Source organism: Sapajus apella, unplaced genomic scaffold (genome assembly GCF_009761245.1).
Source record: "Sapajus apella isolate SASKATOON/1434 unplaced genomic scaffold, GSC_monkey_1.0 scaffold14, whole genome shotgun sequence".
Taxonomy (NCBI): Eukaryota; Metazoa; Chordata; class Mammalia; order Primates; family Cebidae; genus Sapajus; species Sapajus apella.
In genome coordinates this window covers 5408867-5432517 of record NW_022436954.1, presented here as the reverse complement: position 1 = coordinate 5432517, position 23651 = coordinate 5408867, and the positions used below count along the sequence as shown (strand labels likewise).

The following is a 23651-nucleotide window of genomic DNA, read 5'->3' as shown; positions in this document are numbered from 1 at the left end:
AGCCAGGCATGGTGGCACAGGTCTGTAGTCCCAGCTACTTAGGAGGCTGAGGCTTAAGGATTGCTTGAACCTGGGAGGCGGAGGTTGCAGTGAGCTGAAATTGTGCCACTGCACTCCAGCTTGGGCAATAGAGCGAAACTTTGTCTCCAAAACAAAAACAAAACAAAACAAAAAACCCTGTGGCACTTACAGGCTGTCTCCTGCCTGCCAGTCACTGTTGCGGCCACTCAGACAGCTCCCCCAGCTTTTTTGCTGGGGTGAAGTTTGTCCTTCTGGGTCTCTGCTGGCTCTGGTCACTCGGAGCAGATTGAACACTGGCTTGGAAGGAAGGTAGGGTCTGTGTTGGAATGGTGTCTCAGCCCCATTGCTTAGCTCACCTGTCAAATGGGCAGAGCACCTAATGCCATTCGCAGGGTGGCATGAGGATGGAACCACTCAGTTCCATTCGTCCAGCACATGTTCACTAAGAGTCTCCTTTGTGCTGGCACTGGATGGTGCTGCTGCAATTGGATGACAACGCAGCCCCACAAGTGGGGGGGACAGACTTGTCCAGTCACAATCAGCTGGGGCTGTGAGGTCTGGAGGCTTCCTGGAGGAAGAGGCATTTAAGCCAAGAAGGTGTTGGCCAGGGAAGAGTGCCCAGGCAGGAAGGGCAGTGAGAGGCCAGAGAGCGGCATGAGGGGTAAGGGAATGAGTCCTGCACAAGGGAATGGGTGGCATCTGCCTGTGCCAGTCTCCAGCCTCCATGGGACTCTGTTTCTCTCTCTCTCTCTCGCCTCTGTCCTCCTCCATCCGCATGATGATCCTGCCTCAGGTCACTTGTCATCTTTTGCAGTGGACACCCAACCGCCTCCCAGCAGTTGTTCCACCCTCCCCCAGCTGTCACACCCGTACTGTTTGGATGGGACTGACCCACCCCAGCTGCAGGGGTGGGTCCTGGTTTGCCTAAAGCAGTGACCTTTCATCTTCCTGGCCAGAGGGACTGGCTGAGGCAGAGGCAGAGGCACATTCCCTAAAATGATTCAATCTGGCTGGGTGCCATGGCTTCATGCCTGTAATCCCACCACTTTGGGAGGCCAAGGTGGGAGGATCACCCGAGGTCAGAAGTTCAAGGCCAACCTGGCCAATGTGGTGAAACCCTGTTTCTACTAAAAATACAAAAACTAGCTGGGCATGGTGATAGGCACCTGTAATCCCAGCTAGTTAGGAGGCTGAGGCAGGAGAATCACTTGAACGGGAAGCAGAGGTTGTCATGATCTGAGATGGCACCATTGCATTCCAACTTGGGCGACAACAGCGAAACTCCATCTTGAAAAAAAAAAGAAAAAGGGGTTCAATCCAAGGGTCCAAGGGCAGCCCAGTACCTTCCTTCCACAGCTGGGAAGAGAGTTTCCTCCGTGGAAGGAGGACACATGCAGGCCTTGCAGCTATGGGCCGCCATCTGTCAAGCATAAGAGCAGTCAACCCCCAGGAGATGGCAATGGAGACAGAAACTGTGCTGGCGGTGACATTGCTGAGTCCCCAGGCGAAGCCATTTCTGAAGCCTTGCATGCCTGGGTCAAGGCCTCCCCAACGAAGCCAGCTTGAATGGGTGCTGTGTGACTTGCAGTGATGGTCCCAGAGTGGGGCCACACTGGGCAGGATCACACTGTCCCATGATTCGGCCCCCGCCACGATCCAAAGAGATCCTTTTTTGCTTTACTGTGTTTAATTGCTCATGGCCTCCCCTAAAGCAGGGTCTCATCTGTTTTTGTGCACATTGCCCCTTCAAGGTATTGCACATAGTTGGTGCTCAATTAATGTTAATGGCAGATGCCCTGTTAACCCGGCTGTTTCTTTTTTCTCCTTCTGCTTTTATCCCTTTGGCCCCACTGCATGGAATGTCCCCAGCCCCTTACGTCACCTCATCCTCTAGGCTCTGAGACCTCTTCCTGGGCCGCAGCCTGGGCTTCCTTCCCATCACATTAGACTCTCTGCAGTAACTGTCAGCGTGCATCTCTGGCCCCCTGATGAGACCATGTGCCTCATCTGTTTGAAGGTCTCTCACTGAATGCCTGCTATAGGCTAGGCACTATGCCAGCAGCTGGGAAAATAGCAATAGCCACAATAATGTAAATGCTGCATTAGCGGATCTTACGTTCTAGTGAGCGAAGGACAGTAAATAAGTGAGTAAGGAAGATCTGTAATTTGAGGGTTGGGGATAAATGCTATGTAGAAAAATGAAGTGCAGGCCGGGCGCAGTGGCTCACCCCTGTGATCCTAGCACTTTGGGAGGCCAAGGCGGGTGGATCATGAGGTCGGGAGTTCAAGATCAGCCTGGCCAAGATGGTGAAACCCCGTCTCTACTAAAAATACAAAAAAAAAAAAAAAATTAACCAGGCATGGTGGTGGGCACCTGTAATCTCAGCTACTTGGGAGGCTGAGGCAGAGAACTGCTTGAACCCAGGAGGCAGACATTGCAGTGAGCTGAGATGGCACCACTGCACTTTGGCCTGGGAGACAGGGTGAGAATCCATCTCAAAAACAAAAAGAAAAAGAAAATGAAAAAGAAAAACTGAAGTGGAGAAGAAGGAGGGAGATGAGGAGGGCAGGAGATGGGTGGGTAGGAGTGGGCAGATTTAACTGGGAAGTCAGAAAAGACCTCCCACGGAAGGTGACACTTGAGCAAAGACTTGAATGAAGTGAGGGATAAAGCCCAGTGGATAAATGGAGAGAAAATGTTGCAGGCAGGAAACAGCAAAGAGCTGTTTTTTGCTTTTTGCTAAAACAACAGGGAGGCCAATGTGGTTGGAATGCAGAGAGCTGGGCTGGGGCAGAGTGGGCGGGAAGGGATGAGGCAGAACAGTAATAATCGGGTGGTGGGAGGAGGGTAGGCTGGATTTGTGTGAGTTTGTGTGTGCGCGGGTGGGTGTGTAGTTTTTTTTTTTTTTGTAGAGACAGGGGTTTTGCTATGTTGCCCAGGCTGATCTCATACTCCTGGCCTCAAATAATCCTCCTGCCTTGACCTCCCAAAGCGCTGGGATTACAAGAAGGAGTGACCATGCCTGGCCTTGATTTATATTTTTAAAGGATCTCTCCTCTTCCTACATATGAGGCTACTGCAAGAGTTCTGTGAAAAGATGGTGGTAGCTTGCACCAGAGTGGCAATGGCAAAGGCAGATAGAAGTGGCAGAGCTGGCGGGGAACGGTGGTTCATACCTGTAATCCCAGCACTTGGAGAGGCCAAGATGGGTGGATCACCTGAGGTCGGGAGTTCGAGACCAGCCTGGCCAACATACGGAAAGCCTGCCTCTACTAAAAATACAAAAATTAGCTTGGCATGGTGGCGCACGCCTGTAGTCCCAGCTGGGTGAGCCAAGATCATGCCACTGCCCTCCAGCCTGCGTGACAGAGTGAGGCTCCATCTCAAAAAAATAATAATAAAAAAATGAAAAAGTGGCAGAGCCAAGAGCATTTGTCAACAGATTGAATGTAACAAAAGCACAGAAGTCAGGGATGACTTTAAGATTTTTGGTTTGTGATTGTGTGTGGTGGCTCATGCCTGTAATCCCAGCCCTTTCAGAGGCCGAGGGAGGAGGATCTCTTGAGGCCAGGAGTCTGAGATCAGTTTGGCAACATAGTGAGGCCCTCTCCCTATTCATTAAAAAAAAAAAAAAAAAAAAAAAAAAGCTTTGGTTTGAGAAATTGAAAGGATGAAATGATCATTGACAGGAACAAGAAAGATGGTGGGAGAAGCGGCTGGGAAGGCAGATCGGGAGCCTGATTTTGGACGTGCCCTTTAGACATCCAAATGGAGGTGATGAGTGGGCAGTGAGAGTTTTGTTGGGGGAAGAAATCTGGGTCGAAGACACAAATTGGAGAAACCTCAGCATATGAATGGCATTTAAAGCCAAGATCTTCAAGGGGACCATTAAGGGAGTGAGCGTAAATACAAAGATGAAGTCCAGGACTGAACCTGGGTCTTGTGAATGTTTAGAGGTCAGAAAGAGGGAGAGGAACGTGCAAAGGAGATAGGAGCAGCCAGGGAAGTGGGAAGGAAACCAGGAGGGTCTGGTGTCCTCGGAAGCAGGGAAAAGAGTGTTTCAAGGAAGAAGGTGTGGCCAACCATGCCAAATGCCACCAATTTACCACTAAAGCCTGGGAAGTGGGCAATGGATTTGCAATGTAGGATGCCACTGTGACAAGGACACAGGAACCAAAACTGTGCTTATTGCAATATTTAGTAGGTCCTGGATAAACATTTATTAACTGTTATCAGTGAATGGCTGATTTTGACATCTGCTGATTCGTCTCTCCTATTGTGGTCCAACCTCCTCCAACCCAAGGATGCTGCCATCAGGGTGATCTTTCTAAAATGCAAATGTACTCTACCCACTGTGATGGTTAATACTGAGTGTCAACTTGATTGGATTGAAGGGTACAAACTATTGATCCTGGGTGTGTCTGTGAAGCTGTTGGCAAAAGAATTAACATTTGAGTCAGTGGGTTGGGGAAGGCAGATCTACCCTTAATCAGGTGGGCACAATCTAATCCGCTGCCAGTGAATATAACGCAGGCAGAAAAATGTGAAAAGGACAGTTGGGCCTAGCCTCCTAGCCCGCATCTTCTGTGCTGGATGCTTCCTGCCCTTGAACATCGGACTCCAAGTTCTTCAGTTCTGGGACTTGGACTGACTCTCCTTTCTCCTCGGCTTGCAGACAGCCTATTGAGGGATCTTGTGATCATGTAAGTTAATACTTAATAATATAATCTCCTATTCTGTCCCTCTAGAGAACCCTGACTAATACAGCTAATACAGATTTTGGTACCAGGAGTGGTTCTAGAGGAAAAGAATATTAAGGATGAAGTTCTTTTGTTGGTTTTGGGGTTTCTGGAGTTGGCTGTTTAATATAATTAGACCCGAAAATGCTGGCGTCTTTACTTCTAATAGCATGGAGCACACTGATAGTCCTTGGCATGAACTGTTTAGAGAGTTATGCAAAATACATGCATTTGCCACTCCTGATTTACTGCTCCTGAGAGGCAAGGAGTTTAGTGATTCTATACATAATACCTTTGCCCATATGTGGAGAACCAAGGATGATAATGACACTGGTTGGTTGCTCCTAAGTTCAGTGGACAAAGTGATGAAAGAAAATGATGAACTCAGGGATTCTGTCTCCCAGCTTCAGAAGCAGATACTGAGCCTCAAATCTGCTAAGATTGTCCTGAGTGATAGTCTTTTCTCCTTAGAGAAAGAGCTGAAATTGTGGAAATACAGACAAAAGCTCTTATCATGGAAGTGGCTGACCAGCAATGAAAGGTGTCTACTGTTCATGCGAGGGCACTGGCTGGAAAAGAATGGGACCCTGCAACGTGGAGTGCAAATGTGTGGGAGGACCCTGAGGAAGCTGGGGACACTGAGCTTGTAAACTCTGATGAACCTTTTTTTGCCAGAAGCAACAGCTTGCCCATCAACATCCCCTCTCCGACCCATGCTGCCATCAGCCTCTCCGCTTTTGTCTGAGGAGATAAACCCTGCTTTGCCTGAGGCAACAGTGATGGCTCCCCTGACGCAGTTGCCAGGCAAGATAATGTTGATTCTCCTCAGGAGCCACCCTGAACACCTCTGTTTGCTTCTAGACCTATAACTAGACTACAGTCCTAGCAGCCCCTAGAGGTGAGGTTGAGAGTGTGACCCATGAGGAAGTATGCTACACTCAAAAAGAACTGTTTGAGTTCTCTAATTTATATAAACAGAAACCTGGAGAACAGGCATGGGAATGGCTATTACAAGTATGTGATAATGGTGGAAGGAACATAGAGTTGGATCAGGCTGAATTTGTTGATTTGGGCCCATTAAGTAGGGACCCTGCATTTAATGTTGCAGCTCAGAGAGTTAAAAAAGTTTCTTTCTTTCTTTTTTTTTTTCCTTTTGAGATGGATTCTCACTCTGTCGCCCAGGCTGGAGTGCAATGCCACGATCACAGCTCACTGCAATCTCTGCCTCCAGGGTTCAAGTGATTCTCCTGCCTCAGCCTCCCGAGTAGCTGGGATTACTGGCATGTGTCCCCACACCTGGCTAATTTTGTATTTTTAGTACAGACCAGGTTTCTCCATGTTGGTCAGGCCAGTCTCATTTCCCAACCTCAAGTTATCATCTGCCTGACTCAGCCAAAAGTTTCTAATAGTTTATTTTCTTGGTTAGCTAAAATATGGATTAAAAGATGGCCCACTGTGAGCGAGCTGAAAATGCCTGATCTCCCTTGGTTTAATGTAGAGGAAGGGATCCAAAGGCTTAGGGAGATTGAGATGGTGGAGTGGATTAGTCATTTTAGACCTACTCATCCCAGCTGGGAGGGTACAGAAGACATACACTTACCCTACACCTTGCCAAGTAGATTTGTGAGGACAGGTCCGGCATCTTTGAAGAGCCCAATAATTGCTCTTCTCCGTATGTCAGATCTAACAGTGGGAATCACAGTCACTCAACTAAAACATTTAAATAAAATGGGAATAATTGGATCTTGAAGTGGCAGGGGCCAAGTGGTGGGACTCAACTGTCAAAGGCAAGGTGGGTGTAGTTACTGCAATGGATAGCTGAGGCAAAGCGGCAATCAGAATAGTCTGACTCGTGTAGAGCTCTGGCATTGGCTACATAATCATGGTGTTCCTAGAAGTTAAATTGATAGGAAGCCTCCTGCATTCCTGCTTAATTTATACAAGCAGAAAACTTCTAGGTTGAGTAGACAAAAGACTAATTTGAATTATAAAATAGAGAATCAGAGCCCTTCAGTTTCCAGACTTGAGCCAATTTACAGACCCAAAACCCCTTGAATGAAGGGAAGGCCGGGTCCCCGTGAGGAGGGATTCCACTACATTACTGACAATTTAGGCAGTGACTCTTTCTCCCACCCTTCCCCAAGGAGACCTCTGGCCTTTTACCGGGGCAACTGTGCAGCTCAGAGCACACTGGCTCTGAGCTGACGTTGATTCCAGGGGACCCAAAATGTCATGTGATTCCACAGTTAAAGTAGGGGCTTATGGAGGTCAGGTAATCAATGGAATTTTAGCTCAGGTCTGACTTACAGCGGGTCCAGTGGGTCCCCAGACTCATCCTGTGGTCATTTCCTCAGTGTTAGAATGCATAATTGGCATAGACATACTTAGCACCTTACAGAACCCCCACATTGGCTCCCTGACTGGTAGAGTGAGGGCTATTATTCTGGGAAAGGCCAAATGAAAGCCATTAGAGCGGCCTCTACCTAGAAAAATAGTAAATCAAAAACAATATCACATCCCTGGAGGGATTGCAGAGATTAGTGCCATCATCAAGGACTTGAAAGACGCAGGAGTAGTGATTCCCACCACATCCCCGTTCAACTCTCCCATTTGATCTGTGCAGAAGACAGATGGTTCTGCACGACATGCAGGCACCACCCAAAAGTGGACAGCTGCAGCATTACAGCCCCTTTCTAGGACATCCCTGAAGGACAGTGGTGAAGGGAAGTCTTCCCAGTGGGCAGAACTTTGAGCAGTGCACCTGGTTGTGAACTTTCAATGGAAGGAGAAATGGCCAGATGTGGGATTATACACTAATTCATGGGCTGGAGCCAATGGTTTGGCTGGATGGTCACGAACTTGAAAGAAGCACGATTGGAAAACTGGTGACAAAAAAACTTGGGGAAGAGGTATGTAGATGGATTTCTCCGAGTGGTCAAAAACTGAAACCATTTGTATCCCATGTGAGTGCTCACCAACAAGTGACCTCAGCAGAGGAGGAATTTAATAATCAAGTGGACAGGATGACCCAGTCTATGGACACCACTCAGCCTCTTTCCCCAGCACCCTTGTCATCGCCCAATCAGCCCATGAAAAAAGTGGCCATGGTGGCAGGGATGGAGGTTATGTATGGGCTTAGCAACATGGACTCCCACTCACCAAGGCTGACCTGGCTACAGCTACTGCTGAGTGCCCAATTTGCCAGCAGCAGAGACCAACACTGAGCCCTCGTTAGGGCACCATTCCTCAGGGTGATCAGCCAGCTACCTGGTGGCAGGTTGATTTTATTTGACTTCTTCCATCATGGAAAGGGCGGAGGTTTGTCCTCACTGGAATAGACACTTATTCCAGGTACAGGTTTGCCTATCATGCATGGAATGCTTCTGCCAAGACTACCATCCGTGGACTCACAGAATGCCTTATCCACCGTCATGGTATTCCACATAGCATTGCCTCCAACCAAGGCACTCAGTGTACCACTAAAGAAGCGGGACAGTGGGCTCATGCTCATGGAACTCACTGGTCGTGCCATGTTCCACCGTGTCCTGAAGCAGCTGAATTGATAGAACGGTGGAATGGCCTTTTGAAGTTGCAGTTACAATGCCAACTAGGTGACAATACTTTGCAGGCCTGGGCAAAGTTCTCCAGAAGGCCGTGTATGCTCTGAATCAGCGTCCAATATATGGTACTGTTTCTCCCATAGCCAGGATTCATGGGTCCAGGAATCAAGGAATGGAAGTGGAAGTGGCATCACTCACCATCACCTCCGGTGATCCACTAGCAAAATATTGGCTTCCTCTTCCCGAAACATTAAGTCTTGCTGGCCTAGAGGTCTTAGTTCCAGAGGGAGGAATGCTGCCACCAGGATTCCATTAAACTGGAAGTTAAGATTGCCACCTGGGCACTTTGGGATCCTCCTACCTTTAAGTAAGTCAACAGGCTAAGAATTGAGTTTCAGTGTTGGCTGGGGTGACTGATCCAGACTATCAAGATGAAATCAGTCTAATACTCCACAACAGAGGTAAGGAAGAATATGCATGGAATACAGGAGATCCATTAGAGCATCTCTTAGTATTGCCATGCCCTGTGACTGAGGTCAGTGGGAAATACAACAGCCCAATCTGGGCAGGAGTACAAATGGCCCAGACTCCTCAGGAATGAAGATCTGGGTCACTCCACCGGGAAAAAAAAACTGCTGAGGTGCTTGCTGAAGGCAAAGAGAATACAGAATGCATAGCAGAAGAAGGTAGTCATCAATACCAGCTACGGCTGGGCAGGGTGGCTCATGCCTGTAATCCCTGCACTTTGGGAGGTCAAGATGGGTGGATTGCCTGAGATCAGGAGTTCAAGACCAGCCTGGCCAACATGGCCCCACCTCTACTAAAAATACAAAAATTAGCCGGGCACAGTGGTGCGCACCTGTAATCCCAGCTATTTGGGAGGCTGAGCCATGAGAATCACTTAAACCTGGGAGTGAGAGGTTATAGTGAGCCAAGATGTGCCACTGCACTCCAGCCTGGGCAATAGAGTGAGACTCCGTCTCAAAAAAAAAAAAAAGAAAATATCTTTATTTCCTTTACCTCTGTCTTGTGACATAAGATTATTGACTTCATACCAGCATTTAAGCACTGTTCACTTTATTTAATTGTATTTGTGTTGGGGATTGGTGTGTTTCCAGTTGTACGAAGGATAGTTGCATTACGTTAGGCTTAATTATGACCTTATTACTGTCTTTATTTGAAGATTATGTATGACCTCAGGAGATGTGTATGGGTTGAAAAGGGGTGCACTTGTGATAGTTAATACTAACAACTTGATTGGATTGAAGGCTACAAACTATTGATCCTGGGTGTGTCTGTGAGGGTGTGGCCAAAGAAGATTAACATTTGAGTCACTGTCCTGGGGAAGGCAGATCCACCCTTAATCTGGTGGGCACAATCTCATCAGCTGCCAGCGAATATAAAGCAGGCAGAAAAACGTGAAAAGAACAGATGGGCCTAGCCTCCCAGCCCGCATCTTCTGTGCTGGATGCTTCCTGCCCTCGAACACTGGACTCCAAGTTCTTCAGCTCTGGGACTTGGCCTGGCTCTCTTTGCTCCTCAGCTTGCAGACAGCCTATTGTGGGATCTTGTGATCCCTTAAGTTAATACTTTAATAAACTCCCCTTTATCTATCTATCTATCTATCTATCTACTTACCTACCTACCTACCTACCTATCCATTCATCCTATTAATTCTGTTCCTCTAGAGAACCCTAATACACCCACTTATATCTTCAATGCAAATCATGCTGAGTTGACTACGTGGAAAATTGTATGTATAAGTATGCTCTTTGTGGCACTGTTTGTAACAGGAATACTGGAAATAATTTGAATATTCAACAAATAACAGGATGGGTTATGGCAGCTAAGGTGTATCTAAATGACAAAACACTACTTAATCATTAAAATAGTGCTAGAGAATGTTTAGTGACAAGTCAGTGTGCATACTGAGAACCAAATTACCAATTTTTGTGTTAAACAGATAGCACACAAGTTTAAAGCAAGAGTTGGCAAACACTTTAGACAACAAAGATTTTAGGCTTTGTGGGCTGTGCGTCTCAGGCACAAGTACTGAGTTTTAACGTGAAAGGAATCATAGATCTATGTAAATGAACAAATGTGGCTATGTTCCAATAAAATGTTACTCATGAACACTGAAATTTAAATTTCATACATAATTTTCATGTCACGAAATATTCTTCTTTTGAACTCCTTACCTCAAGTAATCTGCCTGCCTTGGCCTCTCAAAGTGCTAGTGTCAGAGGTATGTGAACCAGAGCAACTCTATCTTGAATACGAGCTAGGTAAAATGAGGCCAAGACCTACTGGGCTGCATTCCCAGAGGTTAAGGCATTCTAACCCACAGGATAAGACAGAAGGTCAGTACCAGGTACAGGTCATAAAGACCTTGCTGACAAGATAGGCTGCAGTAAGGAAGCCGACTAAAACCTACCAAAACCAAGATGGCCACCAGAGTGATCTCTGGTTGTCCTCACTGCTGCACTCCCACCAGTGTGCCATGACAGTTACCAGGGACATGGCAACGTTAGGAAGTTACCATATATGGTCTGAGAAGGGGAAACATGAATTATCCATCCCTTGCTTAGCATGTCATCAAGAAATAACCATAAAAATGGGCAACCAGCAGCCCTCAGGGCTGCTCTATGGAGTAGCCATTCATTATTCCTTTACTTCCTTTTTTTTTTTTTTAGATGGAGACTTGCTTTGTCACCCACGCTATAATGCAGTGGCTTGATCTCGGCTCACTGCAACCTCTACATCCCGGGTTCAAGCGATTCTCCTCAGCCTCCCAAGTAGCTGGAACTACAGGCGGCTGCCACCACGCCCGGCTAATTTTTGCATTTTTAGTAGAGACAGGGTTTCACCATATTGGCCAGGCTGGTCTCAAACTCTTGACCTTGTGATCTACCCACCTCCAAAGTGCTGAGATTACAGGTGTGAGCCACCCCGCCCGGCCTCCTTTACTTTTTTTTTTTTTTTGAGACGGAGTTTCGCTCTTGTTACCCAGGTTGGAGTGCAATGGCGCGATCTCGGCTCACCGCAACCTCCGCCTCCTGGGTACAGGCAATTCTCCTGCCTCAGCCTCCTGAGTAGTTGGGATTACAGGCATGCACCACCATGCCCAGCTAATGTTTTGTATTTTTAGTAGAGACGGGGTTTCACCATGTTGACCAGGATGGTCTCGATCTCTTGACCTCGTGATCCACCCGCCTCGGCCTCCCAAAGTGCTGGGATTACAGGCTTGAGCCACCGTGCCCGGCTCCTTTACTTTCTTAACAAACTTGCTTTTACTTTACTTTATGGACTAGCCCTGAATTCTTTATTGCACAAGATCCAAAAACCCTTTCTTGGGGTCTGGATTGGATCCCTTTCCAGTAACGCTGGGATTATAGGTGTGAGCCACCATGTCCAGCCACCTTTGAGGCAGGAAAATAGGATCCGGAGGCAGGGAACATATATACGGCCGATTCACACGGCCGATTCACACTTCAGCAATGACAGGAAATATCCTCTCCATAGGGTGTACTCCCTAAATGACTTTGTAACTTCACTTCATCCTCTTCATTTACATACGGCGGATCCGAAGTAACCAATGGAATCCTCCAGAGAGTAATTAAACTTCAAAAAAATTCTGTAACTGGGCCCTTGAGCCCCTATGCTAGGCTGGCTCCCACACTGGAGTGTACTTTCATTTCCAATGAATCCGTTCATTCTTTCCTTGCTTTGTGCATTTTGTCCAAGAACCTGGACGTTGTCTACCGGTGACACCTTGACCGTTTGGAGGATTATTCATTGACCTTTTGTAGAATGTTTCTCAATTGGGATATGTGTGATGTTTTTCTCATGGTTAGACTGGAGGTAGCTGAGATTACAGGTGTGAGCCACCACGAACAGCCTGGCCTCGAAACCCTGTTTACACAAAAATTAGCCAGACTTGGTGGTGCGCATCTATAGTGCCAGCTACTCCGGAGCCTGAGGAATCTGAGGCGAGAAGATTGCTTGATCTCTACTAAAAATACAAAATTTAGTTCGGCGTGGCAGCCCGCGCCTTTTGTCCCAACTACAGCGGAGGCTGAGGCAGGAAAATCGCTTGAACCCAGGAGGCAGAGGTTGTAGTGAGGCGAGATCGCGCCACTGCTGCAGAGCGAGACTCCATCTCAGAAAAAAAAAAGCGTAGTATATAAAATAAACCTAGGAATCTTCCCTGAATCCTCCTACCTACGGAATGAAGTCCACTGACTTGGAAGAGCGTTGAAGCCCCTCTAAAGCCACTCCCTTCCTCCAGCCTCTCGGCCTCTAGCTCGGCACTAGCAGTTCACTCCTGGCGACACCTCCCGCCGCCACGAGGAGACGCCCCAGCACTGCCCTCTGTCAAACCCCAAACAGTATTGACACGTGACCCGCTCCGCATCCACGTGACCAGCGTCGCACTCGGTGGGCGTCAGGTGACGGGCTCAGTAGTTCTCCAATCGCTGTGCACGTTGGGGGGGGGTTTCCACTTAGGGCTCGGTCTGAGGCTTGTAACACCACATTCTCCCCCCAAGCCACAGGGGCAGTCTTGCCGCTGGCAGCTGGGTGGCGGTGTCTCTCAAAGGTCTTCTATAGGGGCTTCGTGAGGCCCTAGGCTGCAGCGCGCTCGGTTCCGGAAGTGACGTCTCCCAGAGGGGCCGGAAGTGGCAGTGGAGGGAGGGAAGATGGCGGAGGTGGTGAGTCCGGTGCCCGGGGCGGGGCGGAGGGAGCCAGGGGAGGTGGGTAGAGCCCGAGGCCCCCCAGTAGCCGACCCTGGCGCCGCGCTGTCTCCCCAGGGGGAGATAATCGAGGGCTGCCGCCTACCCGTGCTGCGGCGGAACCAGGACAACGAAGATGAGTGGCGTGAGTGACGTCGGGGGGCGGGGCTAAGGAACCTGAGGGCGAGGGGCGGGAGGGAGTCAACTGAACCCCCGGGATGGGGAGGGGCCTCTGGAATTATGGGGCGGGCGAGGCTCAGACACTCCGACGAAGGGGCGTGGCTCTTAGCTGCTCTGAGAGGTACAGGGAGGGGTCCGGAAATGGGTGGCACTTGTGACTGAAGGAGGCTTGGATGAGACCTTCCAAGTGCTGCACCTTAGGGATCCGGCCTGGGGGTGGAGGTAGTGGAAGGGTGGAGTCTCATGGCCTGGCCCGTCTAAGTCCCCTGCCTATGCTATTCTCATAGCACTGGCCGAGATCCTGAGCGTGAAGGACATCAGTGGCCGGAAGCTTTTCTACGTCCATTACATTGATTGTGAGTTCTGGGCCTAAGGTGGGGGCAGCAGGGTAGGGTTGGGGGGCAGTCTTTGGCATTCGTTCCTGAGCCATCCCCACTGCTACAGTCAACAAACGTCTGGATGAATGGGTGACGCACGAGCGGCTGGACCTAAAGAAGATCCAGTTCCCCAAGAAAGAGGCCAAGACCCCCACCAAGAACGGACTTCCTGGGTCCCGTCCCGGCTCTCCAGAGAGAGAGGTGGTGAGTAGGTCCCCCACTTCACCTTTTCTCTCCTGCCTCCTATTTCTCTTATCTGTTGGCATTTAGGGGCTCCTGGATGGGCAGGAGGCGGCATCCTCTTATCCTGACTTCAGCTTGCAAAAGATGGGGGCCAAATTGCATATGTAGCTCCCAGAGTCCAGTAGTTAGTCCTGTGTCCTTCAGAAGACAGAGGGTGGGGTTTGATAATTTTGAGCTGAGGGGCCCCTCTTCCCCTTCCCCATCCCACTGCCATCCCCGCCCCAGAGGAAGACCCTGGACCTATCTCTACAGCCGGCCTCGGCCCAGGCCAGCGGGAAGACCTTGCCAATCCCGGTCCAGATCACACTCCGCTTCAACCTGCCCAAGGAGCGGGAGGCCATTCCCGGTGGCGAGCCTGACCAGCCGCTCTCCTCCAGCTCCTGCCTGCAGCCCAACCACCGCTCAACGGTACCCTCAGCAATTCCAGGGACCTTGCTTTCTTCTCAGGTCCCACCTTCTCTACCTTCTGACCCACCTTTGTTGGTTTCTCTCTGCAGAAACGGAAGGTGGAGGTGGTTTCACCAGCAACTCCAGTGCCCAGTGAGACAGCCCCAGCTTCGGTTTTTCCCCAGGTGAGTTCCCCAAACCATTCCTTGTTCCTTTCCTCTCTTTTACCCTCTGGTGGCCCTTTTCAGGCTCATCTCACAGTCATCCCTTCTTTTCCTGCTCTCTCATCTGCAGAATGGAGCAGCACGTAGGGCAATGGCAGCCCAGCCAGGACGGAAGCGAAAATCAAATTGTCTGGGCACTGATGAGGTGGGTCTGGGGAGCAGCAGAAGGGAGCTGGGTGAAAAGGAAGGGATGCAGGCAGGGTGGAGAGTGAGTTAGTGATCGGATTAAAAATGAAGGGGTGGTGGGCATGGGCAGGGCTAGTGTTGGTAGGATTAGGAGCCAGGCAGAACGTGGTTTAAATGAATCATTGGGGCCGGGCGCCATGGTGCACACCTGTAATCCCAGCACTTTGGGAGGCCAAGGCGGGTGGATCACCTGAGGTCAGGAGTTTGAGACTAGCCTGGCCAACATGGCAAAACCTCATCTCTACTAAAAATAAAAAAATTGGTAGGGCACAGTGGCTCACACCTGTGATCCTAACTCTTTGAGAGGGCAAGGTGGGTGGATTATGAGGTCAAGAGATTGAGACCATCCTGGCCAACGTGGTGGTGAAACATGGTGAAACCCCATCTCTACTAAAAATAAAAAATTAGCTGGGCCTGGTGACACACACCAGTAATCCCAGCTACTTGGGAGGCTGAGGCAGGAGAAATGCTTGAACCTAGGAGGTGGAGGTTGCAATGAGCTGAGATCACACCACTGGCACTCCAGCCTGGGAAAAAAAAAAGTGAGACTTTGTCTCAAAAAAAAAAAAAAATATTAGCCAGATATAGTGGCAGGCACCTATAATCCCAGCTACCCCGGAGACTGAGGCAGGAGAATCGCTTGAACCCCGGAGGTGAAGGTTGCAGCGAGCCAAGATTGCGCCACTGCACCCCATCCTGGGCGACAGAGTGAGACTCCGTCTCCAAAATGGTCATTGGGTGATCTTTTCCACATCATCAGTCCCTTAGGGTTTCAAATGTTACGTCTGGAAATTGGGGATCATGGTACTTCCCCTATAGGGTTGCTGTTAGGCTTGAAGGAAACCTGTTGAAGCGTTGTGAGCTGTGGTGTCCTGCTGAGCTGTTTCTTCTAACCTGGTGTCTTCCACTCGCCCCGGGCAGGACTCCCAGGACAGCTCAGATGGAATACCGTCGGCACCACGCATGACTGGCAGCCTGGTGTCTGACCGGAGCCACGACGACATTGTCACCCGGATGAAGAACATTGAGTGTATTGAGCTGGGCCGGCACCGCCTCAAGCCATGGTACTTCTCCCCGTACCCACAGGAGCTCACCACATTGCCTGTCCTCTACCTGTGCGAGTTCTGCCTCAAGTACGGCCGTAGCCTCAAGTGTCTTCAGCGTCACTTGGTATGAGGGGTCCAGGGAGGCTGCCTTCCCAGCACCCTCCACCTTGCCCTCGTCCCTGATCCTCCTCTCTCCCTCAGACTAAGTGTGACCTACGACATCCTCCAGGCAATGAGATTTACCGCAAAGGCACCATCTCCTTCTTTGAGATTGATGGACGTAAGAACAAGGTTAGTGCCTGAGAGGCAGTGGGGCTGTGGGGTAAAGTCAAATGACAGTTTCTTCTTGCTTAGGAAAACTGACCAGTCGAACCAACAGATGGGTGCAGCCCATTTTTATTGAGTTCCTGCTGTCTGGCAGGTGCTGGTAGCCAGGAATGAGAGTGTCTGTTCTCTGACAGCTTACAGTCCATGGGGAGACAGACATACCAACAACCGCTTAGATTCCAGTGTCGTGTCATGAAACCGAGAGTAGGTTAGCAGGACCCAAAGGAGGTGGTCAGCAGAGCTTCAGAGAGGTTAACTTTGAGCCTTGACGTGGATGACAAAGTGGCTGAGGGAATTTCTCGCAGTGGCATTCTGAGGAGTAGGCATGGATGCAGAGATGGTCTTTGTGAAAGGCAAAGATCATTCTGGCTGAGAGGCAGAGAAGGGAGAATGAGGGAAGGCTCTTACAAGGGACAGAGCTCAGGTGATGAAGATGCTGCATTAACCACCATTCTGTAATTATTAATGTGGACCTGGGCATCCAAGTGGCAGTACCCAGCAGCAGGTGGTTAAAAAGCAATTTCTGGCTGGGCAAAGTGACTCACACCTGTAACCCCAGCACTTTGGGAGGCTGAGGGGGCCAATCACTTGAGCCCAGAATTTCAAGACCAGCCTGGGCAACATGGAGAAACCCCATCTCTGCTAAAAATAAAAAAAAAATTGGCTGGGTGCAGTGGCTCACTCTGGAATCCCAGCACTTTGGGAGGACAAGGTGGGTGGATCACAAGGTCAGGAGATTGAGACCATCCTGGCCAACATGGTGAAACCCTGTCTCTACTAAAAATACAAAATTAGCTTGGTGGCATGTGCCTGTAATCCCAGCTACTCGGGAGGCTGAAGCAGGAGAATCGCTTGAACCAGGGAGTCAGAGGTCGCAGTGAGCCAAGAATGCACCACTGCACTCCAGTCTGGTGACAGAGCAAGACTCTGTCTCAAAAATAAATAATAAAAGAACCTAGTGTGATGGTGCACATCTGTAGTTCCAGGCACTCAGGAGGCTGAGTTGGGAGAATCACCTGAGCCTGGGAAGTCAAGGCTGCAGTGGGCCATGATTGCACCACTGCACTCCAGCCTGGGTGACAGGAGTGAGACCCTGTCTCAAAAACAAAAACCAAAAAACCCAGTGTCTGAAATGCAGAAGTTGTGTGCAGAAATAAAGCAGCATGATTCATAATTTTGCTGGGGTAACCCCTAAGGCAGTTATTTTGTTAAATTCCAGAATTCTTTAACTGTCATGGAATTGGAGATCAGTTCCCAGAAGGTGTGACTATGGATGTAGAATGTTAGGTTTTTTTAGCAGCTAGACTCCCAAGATTGTCAGAAAGGGAGAGCTCTCAGAAGCTGTGGTTGGATTCTGACTTTGGACACATTAGTTTGTTGACTGCTGTCCAGCACTTTGGGAGGCCAAGGCGAGCAGTTCATGAGGTCAAGAGATTGACATCATCTTGACCAACGTGGTGAAACCACATCTCTACTAAAAATGGAAAAATTAGCCCGGCATGATGGCACATGCCTGTAGTCCCAGCTACACTGGAGGCCGAGGCAGGAGAATCGCTTGAATCTGGGAGGTGGAGGTTGCAGTGAGCTGAGATCACGCCACTGCCCTCCAGCCTGGGCAAGAGAGTGAGACTCTGTCTCAAACAAAAAAACAAAAATGTTAAGGGGCAGTTGGAGTCTCTGGGTCAGGCCTAGATGGAGGTGTGCGGAGCAAGGCAGGGAAAATTGTCCAACTCAGCAGGGAGGCACTCAGACACCATCACACCTCTGGTGCACAGGCTTTTCAACATTGAGGAGCAGCCCTGCCTCAGCTGTGGGCTGGTGGAATGGGTCAGGCCCTGCCAGGGAGGAACACTTACCACCTGTCCGCCTGGGGCAGAGCACAAACGGTGAAGCTTCTGGTCGACCCTGAACCACTGACCAGGCTCAAGGCGGGGTACCCAGAGTGGTGACAAGCCTTTTCTCTTGCAGAGTTATTCCCAGAACCTGTGTCTTTTGGCCAAATGTTTCCTTGACCATAAGACATTGTACTATGACACAGACCCTTTCCTCTTCTACGTCATGACGGAGTATGACTGCAAGGGCTTCCACATTGTGGGCTACTTCTCCAAGGTCAGTGCCCACCGAGGCTGTCCCTGTGCCCTGTTCTGAGCCAGGTCCCTTCCCTCACACTCACCTGTCTCCATTTTCCAGGAGAAGGAGTCAACAGAAGACTACAATGTGGCCTGCATCCTAACGCTGCCTCCCTACCAGCGCCGGGGCTACGGCAAGCTGCTGATCGAGTTCAGTGAGTATGTGTGCTGCGGCCAGGGGGTAGTGTGCCCGTCATCGGTGCCTCACAGGCAGATGTGCCGGGCTACTGTGATTCCCATCCCTGGCTGTGCAGCCCAGTCTCTAGGGGAGCCAGCCAGGAATAACGGTGGCACTCTACTGGGGTTCTTTCCATTCAGGCTGACTGCCCTGCTCATCTGGGGTAGGTTCTCAGCCCCACAGTTTGCTCCTTGGCCAGGGTTCTAAGTGCCACTCAACTGACTTACATGCTCCTGTCAGGGGCCATGGGCAGAAGGTTAGTGAGCCGCTGGTGCTCATGTACCTGGTAACGTGTGCCATGATACAGGTCCTTGGGCAAGGACCAGTGGTTAATGTCCGCAGTTTTCCCTGCGGACAGGGAGGCAGGTGTACAAAATGCTGTTAACAAACAGATGTAAGCATGGATTGCTCTTTGTATTCAGTGAGGTCAATCTCTTAAAGCCAGAGGGACTCTGACCTTCATCACACATGGGCTCTTCATCGCCCTCCCCAACCCTGAGCCCCCTTCTCCTTTCCAGCCTCTTACTCTCCATCACCCCCCATTCTGTCTACATCACCACTCACCAAACCCTTGGAATAACCAAGCTCTGACCTTGGTGACAGAAGTCCTAGCTGTTTGCCTGGTGAAGACACAGTGGCTTTACTTGATCAAGGTTATGGTCCATTGGAGGAATTTTATTGGTTAAATGATGCCCAGATGGGGTCACATCCTCAGGAACTTCTCAGCCTGGTAGCACAAGTGGATGCTTGAAGAAACTCAGTCTAAGTCCGTCTTGGAGCTCAGACCACAATGGAGATGGGATGTGGGTGGGATCACACGGGGCTAAGGTCCATTATGAGGCTGGTTATAGCTGAGGGTGAGGAAGGGCTTCTAGTAGTAAAAAACATTCCAGGTCCCTGACTGGGGAGAATGAAGACCCTGCCAAAGAGGTGTGAAGCCACCCAGGCCTGTGCAGGGTCTGAGGATCTCACTGGGCACTGCTTCCCACTGCTCAGCTGTCTGCATGGGTTGGAGGGTGCAAGCCGCTGTCGGGTCAGTTACACTGGCTCTCAGGAATGGTCTCCCCGTCTTAGGAAGCACCTTGGTGCACCTTCTCTCCTTGCATCCTCACAAACACCCAGTCAGGCCACTCAGGTCTTAGAGCAGCTCACACTTCCAAGATCCCAGGTAGGAAGACTGATTTGACTGAGAATTCAAGCCTCCTCAGGCCTGGATCAGAGATGGGAATCAGTCCCTACTTCCTTCGTCACATGCCCAGACACCAAGCCTGGGATGGCAAAGGAAAATTGGAGGCACTTTCTTCCCATGAGCCATTTTCTCTGCATCCCCTGCCCATAAGCCTTCACCGGCTTTTGGTCTCCCTTGTTGACTACAGCTGTTCCTCTCAGTGCCATTACACCCTCCACTGTGCTCAGCACACTGGGGAAGAGTGAATACATGATCATTAGTTCTTCCTGAGGGCACAGAAGTGCCACGTGGCAGGGCCACTGTGGGAACTAGGCAGCCTGCCTTGGTGTTCTGTTTTCAAATGTTGCTTATGTTCATCTGTGACCTCTTACCCTCTCCTGCTCCATTGCTCTAGGCTATGAACTCTCCAAAGTGGAAGGGAAAACAGGGACCCCCGAGAAGCCCCTCTCAGACCTTGGCCTCCTATCCTATCGAAGTTACTGGTCCCAAACCATCCTGGAGATCCTGATGGGGCTGAAGTCGGAGAGTGGGGAGAGGCCACAGATCACCATCAAGTGAGCCTGGCCCCGCCTACCTGGGGGTGCATGGCTGGCCTATCTGTTCCTGGGCTTTCTCACTCTCTCCTGGGGTTCCTGGGGACAGATGAAGGTTCTCAGGGGACCTGACCTTTGCCCTCCCACAGTGAGATCAGTGAAATCACCAGCATCAAGAAGGAGGATGTCATCTCCACTCTGCAGTACCTCAATCTCATCAACTACTACAAGGTAGGGAGGAAGGCAAGGGGAGACAGGTGTGTGGAATGCAGAGTGGAGGCACCTGTGGGCTGACCACTTGCTGGTCCGTCTCCTCTGCCCAGGGCCAGTACATCCTCACACTATCAGAGGACATCGTGGACGGGCATGAGCGGGCCATGCTCAAGCGGCTCCTGCGCATCGACTCCAAGTGTCTGCACTTCACTCCCAAGGACTGGAGCAAGAGGGGGAAGTGGTGACCAGGCACTGCCCACTGCAGTGGCAAGACAGCAGCAGGACTGGGGCTGATAGCCCGCCCTGCCCCGCCCCCACTGCAACTCCCACAAAGCACTCTAAGGGAGATGGAGCTGAGGACAGCTCCAAAAGGAGGGGACAGGCCTAGCAGGGGCCCACTGGTGCCCAGCACCAAGGCGAGCTCAGGGCTCAGGCCAACTCCAAGGTCAGCTGGCTACAGGCCCAGGCCTGCTCTGAACCAGGGACCAGAGGGAGCCAGGCAGCTGTGTACAGTGAGATGGGGGGTGGGGGAGCTCTGTACAGAGGGCTGGTATTGTAAAAATTCCTTTTGTAAAGTAGAAGTTGGGGGTGGGGTGGGTGCTGGCTGCAAAAGATTCTGGCCTTTCTTACCCCCATTGCCCCTGGCAATAAATTGTTTCTTTATGCCAGAGCCCTGCAAGGTTCTTGTGGGAAAGGGGCTCATGCTGGCTTAGGGGCTCTGAGGCGCGCAGACTCAGGTGCTATGAAGAGCTTCTTTATTGGGGTGATGAAATCAGTGGCTCCAAAGTGAAGAACTGGTTTACTGCTGTGAAGGACGGGATCGCGGCTTTTAATTTCAAGCTCTGGTTCTCAGTCCTCGGGCACCTGTGCGTGAATCTGCAAGAGGAATCGCCTCTGCTGTTTGGCTTGTAAGACAGGGCGGCAGGCTGACCCCCACACCCGGGGAACCACCCAGCTGTTCAGAATAACCCCTTCAGGACATGCGGGGAGCCGCGGTTACCACGCACTACCTAGTAGAATCCTCCAGGCTCCGTCTGCCCTACTGTGCTCCTCAGCCCGTGTTCCAAAACTCCACCCAGGGCAAGATCCAGAAAGGGGGCTCCTTGTGTACTCACCGCTGCTGCGAGGCTGGGCCAAGTTAAGGCCCCACGCACTTTGGCATCCGGGCCAGGGATGGTCTCCAGGCCCCACAGGGTGAAGCGGCTGAAGCTGGCAGTGGCTCCGATGAAGCGGTCCTGGGGAAGGGGCCGGCTCAGCATCGGGAATGCAGCTCCCGCCCGCACCCTCTTCCTACCCTATCCCTTTGCTCACGAAGTCCCGCTCCAGCGGTTCCTCTTCTTGGTCGTAAGTCCCGGAATCCCGCGAGGGATCCGGCTTCCCCATCAACCCCTCCTCTTCCGTAACCATCACGTATCCCACGACGCCGGGCGGCACCGCCACCTCCTCGCCCCGCAGACTGCGGCCCCGAAACGAGACTTCGAGTCCTGGAGCAGGAGGCGCAGGGCCTCAGGCAGGGACCCATGCTGGGCCCTGCGGGGCGAGCCCAGGGCTGCCCTCCCGCCGCCTCCGGGTGGACCTTGACCCCCAAAAGCCCAGACGATGAAGAGCGCGCGGGCCGGCGCGGGGGCTGCCGGGAGCTGTAGTCCGGCCGCAGGGCTCACCCTCAGGGCCCTGGCAGATGGCCGGCGTGAAGAAGCGCCCCACCGGGGCGGGCCCGTCCATCGCGACCTCGCAGGGCAGCAGGTGCAGTGTGGCGGGGGCGGCGTCGCGCAGCGTGGCGGGGCGCAAGTGGACGCGGTGCCTTTCGATTGCTACCTCGTCGCCGCTCTCCATCCTCGCTCCAAGGCGACGCTGGTGCTCGCCGGCTGAGGCTGAAGCTGGCGCGGAAAGCGCGCAGGGGCTCTTGGGAAGCCGCCGCGGAGCCTCACGGGAAGTGTAGTTCCCCCTACCCCCAACGCTTTCCCTGCAAGCCTTGCCTCCCTGGGTCCAAGTCCCAGGGTTTTCTCTCTCCTTTTTTCTTTTCTTTTCTTTTTTCCTTTCCTTTCCTTTCCTCTTCTCTCTCTTCTCTTTTCCCCCTCCCTTCTCCTCCCCTCCCCTCTCTTCCCCTCCTCTCCCCTTCCTCTCCCCTCTTTTTTTTTTTTTTTTTTTTTTTTTTTTTTTTGACACAGTCTCGATCTGTCTCCCAGGCTGGAGTGCAGTGGTGCGATCTTGGCTCACTGCAATCTCTGCCTCCTGGGTTCAGGGGATGCTCTTGCCTCAGCCTCCCAAGTAGCTGGGATTATAGGCACGCACCACACCAGGCCTTGCTAAGTTTTGTATTTTTAGTAGAGATGGGGTTTCATCATGTTGGCCAGGCTGGTCTCGAACTCCTGATCTCAGGTGATCCGCCAGCCTCAGCCTCCCAAAGTGCTGGGATTACAGGCGTGAGCCACCGCGCCCAGCTGAGTATTTTTCTTTTTTTGTTTTTAATGACCCATCGTTGTAAAAATCTGAAACGATTCTGAAATGTACTCTTTTTATATTGGTTGGTAGGTATTTATTTTTAGTTTACTAAGAACATCAACCCTTTTCTCAAATGCATTGAAAATGTTTTATCATGCCGGGCGCGGTGGCTCAAGCCTGTAATCCCAGCACTTTGGGAGGCCGAGGCGGGTGGATCACGAGGTCAAGAGATCGAGACCATCCTGGTCAACATGGTGAAACCCCATCTCTACTAAAAATAAAAAAAAAAAAACATTAGCTGGGCATGGTGGTGCATGCCTGTAATCCCAGCTACTCAGGAGGCTGAGGCAGGAGAATTGCCTGAACCCAGGAGGCGGAGGTTGCAGTGAGCCGAGATCGCGCCATTGCACTCCAGCCTGGGTAACATGAGTGAAACTCCGTCTCAAAAAAAAAAAAAAAAAAAAAAAAAAAAAAAAAAAAAAAAGAAAATGTTTTATCTGTGGTCTGTCTGTGTAAAGGTGATTTTTGCTGGACAAAGACTTATTTTTGTTGTTGTTTGTCTGGTTTTTTAGACAAGGTCTCACTCTGTCACCCAGGCTGGAGTGCAGTGATTTGATTGGCTCACTGCAGCCTCAACCTCCTAGGCTTAATTCAGCCTCCCACCTCAGCCTCCTGTGTAGCTGGAACCACAGGCCTGTGCCACCATGCAGCTAATTTTTATGTTTTTGGTAGAAGTGGAGTTTTGCCATGTTGCCCAGGCTGGTCTTGAACTCCTGGGCTCAAGCAATTTGCTTGCCTTGGTCTCCCAAATCATGCTGGAATTACAGGTGTGAGCCACCTTGCCCAGCACAAAGACTTACTTTTTTGTAGTCAAATTTATCAACATTTTTCATGTCTTTTAGATTTCACAATTCCTCTCTCTTTGGTTTCTCAGCTCTTCTCTAAT

The 23651-nt window shown here is 50.8% G+C and overlaps 2 protein-coding genes across 8 annotated transcripts; one reads left to right on the top strand and one right to left on the bottom strand.

Annotated features, from left to right (window-relative positions):
* Positions 1-448: 448 nt before the first annotated feature.
* On the bottom strand, positions 449-22262 carry RNASEH2C (ribonuclease H2 subunit C). Of its 3 annotated transcripts, XM_032282826.1 has the most exons (6): positions 21925-22186; positions 21575-21747; positions 21379-21498; positions 19700-19748; positions 12075-12079; positions 449-481 (listed from the first exon to the last, which is right to left on the bottom strand). In XM_032282826.1, exons 1-6 carry the CDS (start codon positions 22094-22096, stop codon positions 464-466), a joined length of 537 nt encoding a protein of 178 aa, XP_032138717.1. In that variant the 5' UTR covers positions 22097-22186; the 3' UTR covers positions 449-463. The 3 variants fall into 3 exon arrangements, with proteins under 3 accessions (XP_032138717.1, XP_032138716.1, XP_032138718.1); XM_032282825.1 differs by lacking the exons at positions 449-481; positions 12075-12079 and having other exon boundaries at positions 18953-19748; XM_032282827.1 differs by lacking the exons at positions 449-481; positions 12075-12079 and having other exon boundaries at positions 18977-21139; positions 21925-22262.
* Positions 12751-20933, top strand: KAT5 (lysine acetyltransferase 5). 5 transcript variants are annotated; one of them, XM_032282822.1, is made up of 14 exons: positions 12751-13030; positions 13130-13196; positions 13519-13587; positions 13676-13812; positions 14104-14259; positions 14349-14423; positions 14533-14607; positions 15570-15818; positions 15896-15985; positions 17990-18130; positions 18212-18305; positions 19912-20071; positions 20200-20281; positions 20374-20933. In XM_032282822.1, the coding sequence occupies exons 1-14, from the start codon at positions 13019-13021 to the stop codon at positions 20506-20508; spliced, it is 1542 nt and encodes a 513-aa protein (XP_032138713.1). In that variant the 5' UTR covers positions 12751-13018; the 3' UTR covers positions 20509-20933. The 5 variants fall into 5 exon arrangements, with proteins under 5 accessions (XP_032138713.1, XP_032138712.1, XP_032138715.1 ...); XM_032282821.1 differs by having other exon boundaries at positions 14077-14259; XM_032282824.1 differs by lacking the exon at positions 14104-14259.
* Positions 22263-23651: the final 1389 nt, after the last annotated feature.

Coding starts and splice junctions, on each gene's coding strand:
- KAT5 (XM_032282820.1), top strand. CDS start 13,019: ATGGCGGAGGTGGTGAGTCCGGTGCCCGGGGCGGGGCGGAGGGAGCCA. Junction 13,813..14,103: donor GCTCTCCAGAGAGAGAGGTG/GTGAGTAGGTCC, acceptor CTATCTCTACAG/CCGGCCTCGGCCCAGGCCAG. Junction 14,608..15,569: donor ATTGTCTGGGCACTGATGAG/GTGGGTCTGGGG, acceptor CGCCCCGGGCAG/GACTCCCAGGACAGCTCAGA.
- RNASEH2C (XM_032282825.1), bottom strand. CDS start 22,096: ATGGAGAGCGGCGACGAGGTAGCAATCGAAAGGCACCGCGTCCACTTG. Junction 21,499..21,574: donor AACCGCTGGAGCGGGACTTC/GTGAGCAAAGGG, acceptor CCCCTTCCCCAG/GACCGCTTCATCGGAGCCAC. Junction 19,749..21,378: donor GGCCCAGCCTCGCAGCAGCG/GTGAGTACACAA, acceptor ACTCTTCCCCAG/TGTGCTGAGCACAGTGGAGG.